The sequence below is a fragment of the Corvus brachyrhynchos genome, unplaced genomic scaffold (genome assembly GCF_000691975.1).
Source record: "Corvus brachyrhynchos isolate BGI_N302 unplaced genomic scaffold, ASM69197v1 scaffold906, whole genome shotgun sequence".
Lineage (NCBI taxonomy): Eukaryota > Metazoa > Chordata > Aves > Passeriformes > Corvidae > Corvus > Corvus brachyrhynchos.
Genome location: NW_008238384.1, coordinates 29651 through 38465, shown reverse-complemented (window position 1 = coordinate 38465; position 8815 = coordinate 29651). Strand labels below are relative to the sequence as shown.

At 52.8% G+C, this 8815-nt stretch overlaps 1 protein-coding gene across 2 annotated transcripts; it reads right to left on the bottom strand.

The window, feature by feature from the left end:
• Nucleotides 1-1854: 1854 nt before the first annotated feature.
• LOC108447178 (zinc finger protein 420-like) lies at nt 1855-6543 on the bottom strand. Of its 2 annotated transcripts, none has more exons than XR_001862587.1 (3): nt 3225-3348; nt 2937-3009; nt 1855-2558 (listed from the first exon to the last, which is right to left on the bottom strand). XR_001862587.1 is itself a non-coding variant. In XM_017736405.1 (3 exons), the coding sequence occupies exon 1, from the start codon at nt 6437-6439 to the stop codon at nt 5048-5050; it is 1392 nt and encodes a 463-aa protein (XP_017591894.1). In that variant the 5' UTR covers nt 6440-6543; the 3' UTR covers nt 1855-2558; nt 2937-3009; nt 4355-5047. The 2 variants fall into 2 exon arrangements, 1 of the variants encoding a protein (XP_017591894.1); XM_017736405.1 differs by lacking the exon at nt 3225-3348 and adding an exon at nt 4355-6543.
• Nucleotides 6544-8815: the final 2272 nt, after the last annotated feature.

The following is an 8815-nucleotide window of genomic DNA, read 5'->3' as shown; positions in this document are numbered from 1 at the left end:
TAGAAACGATGTTCCTGACTTCTGGGAAGGGAAATGCGGTTTTCAAAGTCAGTGCAAGATGTTGGCAGATTGCAGAATGTAACCCCTGTAACAGCTTGTTTGCCAACACCAACCTGTAAAGAGTGCGCAACAATAAGGGGAATGCACTCTTAGTTTAATAAATGAAATTTATTAGTAATTAAGCAAGTAGAATGTGAGCAAAAGCAGCGCTGGGTGACAGGGGAGTCTCCGCTCCGCCAACTGCCACGTTTTTTAGCTTGTACAGAGTCCCTTATATATGGTTTTTTTCTTCCGCTTTCCTGTCTTTCCAGGTGGTTGTTATCTAGTTTCTCTGCGCATGTGCGTTGTGTTGCTAGGGGGTCTTCTTCTGCCTTCTGGTGGTCGTTGAGGCTGAAGCCAGAAGTCTTCCTCCATAGTCCTCTGAATGACCCCTGTTTTTCTCTCCCATATTTGGTATTTTATCTCTTTACTTACATAACATAAGCGGAAGCGGTACATATTTGGCACTACATATTTTACAGGCTGCAATGGCACATCTTTGGCAATTCATATTGTTCCGGATATACGGGCTAATTCTGCAAGCGTATCCTCCTTCAACTACAGAGGATAACTTGTCTACCTCCATAGTTTAATAAACAATTGCAGCCTTTAACACCTCTGTCCACGGGTCTCGCACGGGGTCACAGCCTCTCCTCAGGCATCCCCTGCTCCGGTGGGGGCTCCTCCAGGGGCTGCGGGGTATCTCTGCATCCCCGGGGATCTCCAAAACTCTTCCCACATTCCAAGCACTTGTGGAGCTTCTCCCACCCTGAGGCTTCTCCAGCAGCTCTGAGCTCTGGCTGCATCTCCAGCCTCCTTCCCAGCTCACAGAGGGGTCTTTCCTCCTCACAGCTCCCTGGGCTGGGTTTGCAGCCCCTCCTCGTGTAGGATCTCAAGGGATTTTCCTCCTCATTGGATTCTGATGATAACTTAGGTCAAAGTAACAAAGTGCTTATATAGCTTTGGTTTTGTGCCGGTTTGGCCAAATTTAGAAATACATCCTCTGAGAGAAGGCAGGTTACAACCACCCCTTCCCCACCAGGTTTGGGAAAAAATAAATTTTCCTCGACAGAAAGTGAAAGAGATAAAAACTATTTATTTAACAAACACACAGGAAAAGAATAATAATGCAAAATAACATAACCTCTCACTCTGCTGAGAGAAAAACCTGGGATAAGTTCAGAGTCCTCCCGTAGATCTCTCTCTCTCCCTCCTTGGAGCTGGGATGGGGTGGTGGGCCCCCCTCTAGAGCCAAGGCCCAGTGGAAAGTCCTCCCGATGTATTCTGATGTTGAAATAGTCCAGAAGAGGAAAAAAAAAAGGAAAAAAACCAAAGTCCCAGGAAAACAAAAGTTCAACTCTCCATCTCTCTCTGGAGAAAGGAAAAGGACCTGAAAAAAAACTGTCTGAAAACAACCAGGGTGCCTTCCCCACCCTTGCTCTACTGCTGCAGCTGAAAAAAAAAGTCTCTATCACTGTGTGACCTTGAACTTGAAAGCTGCAAATTGCTTTGAAGAAGTTTTGTTCAGGTTTTCCTCCTCCCTCTCAGGCTCAGTTTAAAGGCACAGAAGGGCACAAAATTAATTTCTGGGCATGGGGCAGTGATAGGGGATACACATCATAAAGTCACCCCAAGACAGGTTATAAGATATCTATGTAACCTATTATCAGTATAACCTAAATCATGACTTTTTATCAATATAACCTGAAGAATATCAATATAACCTGAAGCGTAGCCTTCTATACTTATATAGCCTGAATCATAGCTTTTACTTATGTAGCCTGAATCATAACTTCTATACCAATAACCTGATGCTTATATAACCTGAATCATAACTTTTGCTACCCATATAATCTGATATGAATAACTCTTTATACAATGTAATGCCTAGTATATAGTTAATTAGTTGCTGATATGCAGAATAGAGAAAAAGAGAAAAGGAAAAAACCAAAAAACACTTACCAAGTGTATAGTCTTAGATAAGTGTAGTACTAATGAGAAATTGGCAAGCACAAAGCCAATTAGACACAAAACAAAGAATTTAGGCCGGTTAAGACCAGATGGACGGAAGAGCACTGTAACTGTGCATGCCTCGAAGACAAAGTTGAAAAGTTCAAGTGCAAAGAGGACTTTAGAAGCCTCCCTCAAAGACCCCCAAATTGGGGAAGTGTATGCGCAGTGCAAAAAATTATCTAATAACCATGAGATCCTGCTATGTAAATTAGTTCTGGCACATATGTGATGATGCTGTAATGACAGAGCAACATTAAAGCAAAATTTACTGTATAAATATACCACAGCACTTGACAAAGGTGGGTGAGTCAGGAGGAAAAACCCCCCTCACCTCCAGCGCTGCAATAAACAAATACCTGCTCTATAGACATCGGTCTATGGGGATTTATTTCCAGCCTATCTTTCGGGCATCCATTCCTACGCCGAGGAGGTGCTCAAAGCAGCCTCTTCCACGAGGTTCTGCCACAGGGATTTGTTCCCCCTGGTCTCCATCTGCAGCTCAGTGCCTGGGGCAGGAAAGACAAGGAGAGGAAGGGACAGGGAGAAGGGAAAAGGAAAAGGCAGAAGAAGAGGAAGGAACAAGAAAAAGGAACAAGGGAGGAAGAAGAGGAGGAAGGAAAGCGGAAGGAAGAAGGACAGAACAAGGAGAGGAAGGAGAGTGGAGGAGAGAAGTGGAAGGAAGAAGGACAGAACAAGGAGAGGAAGGAGAGTGGAGAAGAAGAGGGTGGGATTTGCCTCCATGCCACAGGGAAGGGGAAGGAGATCACCCCAGTCCGTCCCCGGCAGGACGGCGTCGGCAGCGGGGTTGTCCTGCAGCCGGGGGCGATGCTGGGTTGGGAGATGGAGCAGGAGAGAGGGGAAAGGGGCGGTGACTTCCTCCTCACCTGCCTGGGGGTCCCAGGGCATCTTCCTCGCAGCCTCCTCTTCCATCCGGACAAAGTTTGGGATTGGGAAATCCTGTTTTGGGGGACAAACAAGGGTGAGTGCATTGGGTTTGATGGTCCCACTGCCCAAGCCCAGCTCTAGAAGTCACCAGCCCTTTCAACATCGGGAGGGGCCCTGACCCTGCTCATCTCCAGCCTCCCCCACCCCTCCTGGCTGCCGGGGGTCCTCCAGCTGCACGTCGCCACCCCCCTCCTCCCCCACCGGTACTGGGTGATCACCACGATGACCTTCCAAGATCCGCCCAAGGCTCATTTGCGGCTCAGCTTTAGACTCCTACAAGATCCAAACACCTCCTCCCCCGCAAAAAAACTCCTCCCGCTCCTCCTCTTCCTTTTCCTTCTAGTCCTGCTCCTCCTTTTCCTCCTCTTGCTCCTCCTATTCCCGCTCCTGCTCTTCCTCCTCCTCCTTTTCCTGCACCTCCTGCTCCTCTCTCCCTTCTGCTCCTCCCCCGCTCCCAACCCGGACCCCTATTTCCCACCCCCGCCTGCCCCACGGCTGCCCCCCTCCCCCCTGCATGCCAGCGGGGAATCCCCCATGAGCCCCCCAGGGATGGGCAGGGGGCTTGGGGACATCCCCAGTGCGGATCCATCTCCCCCCCAGAGCCCCAGGAAATCGCTCCAGGGCTCAAATCCTGGGGAGGGCTGGATCCCCATGGAACGGCACTTCTTCCGTCCCAACCTCACCTTTCCCTCCCCACTCCCATCGTTCCCCCCAACTCACAGACCTCTCCCAACTCATTTTGGGGGTCCCATCCCCCTCCCGCTCTCTTCGGGGATCCCAGACCCCACTTTTTCCCCACTCTTCTACCCCTTCATCATCGTTCCCCCAATTGCCAACCCCCCTCCCCGATGCTGGGGTTTGGAGGTTCCACGCTGCTCCTGCTCAGTCTGGGGGTCCCATCCCCCTTTCCCTCAATTCAGGCAGCTCCTGGCAGCTTCGTTCTGGGAGGAATCCCTAAGTTTCAGGATTTTTGGGGTGCAGTTTTGGAGGTGGACAGCTGTGTCTGGCCCTCCCCTCCCTCTTGTGGCCTCTCAGCTGCCCCCAACACCCTGGAGGTGCTGAGATTTCCTTCCTTGGGACAAGGACGTTCATTCCCTTCCAGGAGCCCAATGCTGGCTGGGGGTCCAGCTCAGGGGGTCCTTGAGCAGCTGCCCCAGAACCTCCGCCAGGGTCTCCCAGCGCAGCCGGAGCCGCTCGGCCTGGGGGCCCCAAAGCCCTCAGCAAGCCCCAAATCCCTCCCAGGAACCCTCAACTCCCTCAAACCCAGCATCCCCCACATCCCCTGCAAGTTCCCCCCATGGCACCGGCCATGGCCACATCCCCACATGTCTCTGGCCCTGTCCCACCGTCTCCTCACCCATGGCTGTGTCCCCACCACATTTCCATCCATGCCATTGTCTGTCCCTCCATGTCTCCACCCATGTCTCAGTTCAATGTCTTCATTTTTTCCCCAGTTTCAAGTTTATTGAAGGATGAAGAAAAATGAAAAGAAAACCAAGGCCAAAATAAAGGATTTCTGTGTCTGTGCCGGCTGAGGATCCTCGTGCTTGGATTGGAGCGAAGAACCTTTTTCTTGGGGGTTCCACCCCACTGTCTTCAGAATCTTGGTCTTTGCCCCAGTCCATCACCATTTGGCTGTGGAAGACGCCCTTGGGCCAGAGAAAATCGGAATCATGGAATCATTGAGGTTGGAAAAGACCTCCAAGACCATCCAGTATTCCTGGATGCCACCAGAAGATAGGATTGAATGGAAAAGATTTTTTGGGGTCAATAATCAACAAATCTGCTCTCCCCAATGAATTCCTGATGTTGGTCTGCGTCCCAATGGATGTCCCTGCCCCAGGTTCATTCATGTGCCTGCAGGGAGCCAGAAGATCTGGAGCCCCTCAGCCAGGTGTCTTCCCAACACGGATCACCAGGATCATGGATCAGCAGGGCTCTGCCCAACGGGGGTCACTGGGAGTCATCCAACGCCGATCCTCCCACGGGGGATGGAGCTGGAGCAGCGCACGAAGCTCTTCCCGCACTCGGGGCACTCGCAGGGCTTCCCTTAGTGGTGCCTCCGTTGGTGTTGGGTCAAGTTAAAGCTCTGTGAGAAGCTCTTCCCACACTGGGGACACTCATAGGGCCTCTCCCTGGTGTGGATGCGCCGGTGTCTGATGAGGGTGGAGTTTTGCTTGAAGCCCTTCCCACAGTCGGGGCATCGGAAGGGCCTCTCATCCGTGTGAATGCGCTCATGTCTGAGGAGGGCTGTGGTGCTCTGAAACGTCTTTCCACACTCAGGACACTTGTAGGGCCTCTCCCCAGAGTGGATGCGCTGATGTACCCTGAGGTGGGAATTACGGCTGAAGCTCTTCCCACATTCTGAGCAGGGGTAGGGCCCTTCCCCGGTGTGGATCGTGCGGTGATTGATGAGGTCGGAGCTGTGGCTGAAGCTCTTCCCACATTCCCCACACTCGTAGGGCCGTTCCCCGGTGTGGATCACCTGGTGGTGGATCAGGTGGGGCCTCTCCCCGGTGTGGATGCGCCTGTGCCTGACGAGGTTGGAGCTGTCGTTGAAGCCCTTCCCGCAGTCAGGGCAGCGGAAGGGCCTCTCCCCTGTGTGTATTGGCTGATGTTTGTTGAGATCCGAGCTCCTCACAAACCTCTTCCCACACTCAGGACACTCGTAGGGCCTCTCCCCAGTGTGGATACGCCGGTGTAGGACAAGGGCGAAGTTTTGCTTGAAGCCCTTCCCGCAGTCAGGGCAGCGGAAGGGCTTCTCCTCTGTGTGAATTCGCTGATGTACGAGGAGATCGCAGCTCCTCCGAAATCTCTTCTCACATTTGGGACACTCGTAGGGCCTCTCCCCAGTGTGGATGCGCTGGTGTTCCCTCAGGTTGAAGTTCCGGCTGAAGCTCTTCCCACATTCCCCACACTCGTAGGGGCGTTCCCCAGTGTGAATAAACTGGTGGCGGATAAGGAGGGTGCTCGTTCTGAAGCCCTTCCCACACTCCCCACACGCATAGGGCCGTTTCCCCGTATGGACCTTGAAGTGATTGATGAGGCTGGACCTCCAGCTGAAGCACTTCCTACATTCCCCACACTCATGTGGCCGTTCCCCAGTGTGGATGTTCTGGTGCTCCCTCAGGTGGGAGCTCCACCTGAAGCTCTTCCCACATTCCCCACACTCGTAGGGCTTTGCCCCACTGTGGATCTTGTGGTGACTGAGGAAGCTGGAGCTTTGGCTGAAGCTCTTCCCACACTTCCCACACTCATAGGGCTGTTCCCCAGTGTGGATCCTCTGGTGCTGGATCAGGTTGGATCTCTGGCTGAAACTCTTCCCCCTGGATCTCCGGCCGCCTTCCTGGCACAGGGGGGCTCTTTCCTGCTTGGATCTCTCTGGGCTGCTTTTGCAGCCCCTCCTCATGCGGCATCTCCGGGGCTTTTCCTCCTCCTCCATCCAGCAACACCTTGGGAATGACAAATCCTCGTTTGGGGGGAAAAACAAGGGGTGAGCGCCTTGGGTTGGGGGTTCCTCCTGCCCAAGTCCATATCAGGAAGTCACTGGATGTTTTGTGTCCATAAAAATCCCCAAAGCACCAAGATCAGGCCCCAAAAAACCCTCATACGAGATCTGCCTCTCTTGTCTCTCCACTCCTGGGTTTTGGGGGTTTCCCTTCCCTGGGCTGATGGGGGTCCTGTGGCCCCTCTGGAGTCCCCCCATTCTGGGGTCTTGCTTACAGATGATCCAGGGGATTTTGAGGGTCCCAGTGATCCCTTCTCCCCTGACTCTCCTAGGTTCCATGGATCCCAGGGGTCCCCCCACTCCAGGCTCTTCCCCTCCCCCCTTTAGGCTGCCAGGGGGCCCCCAGCTCTGGTATTGTCCCTCTCTGCTCTCCCCACTTGAGGGTCCCGGGGTTCCTCTCCACCGTTCTCCTCTGGGTCCCCAAGACTGATGTCCCCCCCCCACCAGTAAATGCTGATCATCATGTGGACCCCCAAATACCCACCCAAGGGGGATCTGTGACTCAGCTTTGGGGTTCTGCAAGATCCAAACATCCTGCCCCAAAAACCCAAGCCCTCCCAGTGACCCACAAAGGTATTTGGGTCTCGATTCTGGAATCTGCAAACTCCAAAAACTCCCCCCAGAAAAAACACTCTTCAGGACTCCCTGATATATTTGGGGCAAGTTCCCCCTCCCCTGTCCCCTGTGGGATGGAACCTCGTGCTTCTCCTTCTACCCCTCTTCCTGCTCCTCCTCCTCCTCTCTCCCTCCTCTCCCTCCCACTTCTCCTCCGTGCCCACCCTGGACCCCCCTTTCCTACCCCTCTCTGCCCCTCAGCTCCCGCAGCACCAGATGCTAGGTGGGGGGAACCCCCCTGAGCCCCCCCACGGATGGACAGGGAAGTCAGGGATCCCCCAGTGTGGATCCATCCCCTCACAGAGCCCTGGGGAATCGCTCCAGGGATCAAGAGATGGGGACACAAAGGGACCCCCAGAGGATCCCCTTTCCCACTGTCTCCCCTCTCCCCTCCCCCGGCTTAGTTTGGGGATGACCCCCCCCCTCTCTCTTGCTAACTTTGGATGTCCTAAATGCCCTTTTATGCTTTGTCCCTCCCTTCTCCATCGTGTTGAAAGGAATAAGAGGAATGTGTCTTTACAAACACATGCTCTGAATCTGCTCATAGACAGGGACACCAACTTGGACACAAGCAAGTGACACCAGAAACCATCAGCTCCACAAAATGGTACTGATTGACACACACTGCTGCTCAGCCAAGCTCCTGCTCAATTCCTCAACTTCCAGAACAACAACAAAGCCGGAACACAACCATGGACATCCTTTCCTATACAAAAGGGGACAATGTTGAGGCAGTTTGCACATTCTCCCAGAGGTAATTAAGGACATGGACACCCGGGGGGGACAGTAAGGGAAGCTGAGAAGGGGTCTCAACAATGGATGGTGTTGGTGTGCTGGGAAGGGGTTGGTTGAAGGGAGTGTGCAGGAATATGGTTAAAGCAAACAGCAGCAGGAGGAATCCATGTCGTAAGAAAAAGGAAGATGAAAAGGGGAGGAAGAGAGAAATAGTGCAGATTGGGATGTTCTACAGCACCTTCCCCCATCTCATGCTCAAAATTTGCCAGCTGCAGGTCCTCTCTATCACTGGCTTCCAGGACAGGGAAACAAGGAGGTCAGGATTTCAAGGGGTTTCTCCTTGGTGGGGAGTGGCAGGACCACTCTGAACCCACTCAGAATCTGAGACCTAAGGGGGAAATTGTCAAGAAGTTCCTTGATTATTCAGGCAATAAGTGGGAAAGAGGAGCAGATGTGTTTTATTCAACCACTATCAGTAGATGTGGGAGATGGGTTCGAAACGCATCAATTTCTGTTTGCTCCTAATTGTGATTGTAATTTACTGGGAAGGCATTTGGTGGCTGAAGTGGGAATGCAAATTCATATTGTCAAAGGAGATACAGAGGCTAATGCTGCTGTACCTTGGTGTCAAATGCCTGGGAAGGCCTCTGCTGAAGGGAACCCAGAAGTGTGGGCAGCCCCAGGGAAATAGGCAAAATCAGATATGGAGCTTCTCCAAATTCCTCTGAAGCATCCAGGACAAGTGGTGTCTAAAAGCAATACTTCCAAGGGAGGCAAGGAAGGGTTTCCAGCCTCTTACTGAGGCCCTGCTAAAGGCAGCGCTTCTGGAGCCAGGCATCTCTCCCTACAACACTCCTCTCCTGCCAGCCAAGAAACCCCATCATGGACACCAGAAGGAAAGCACAATTTTCAAGGCTTCAAAAGCAGATTAACTGAGCCTCCTGCCCTGGCCCTCCCAGA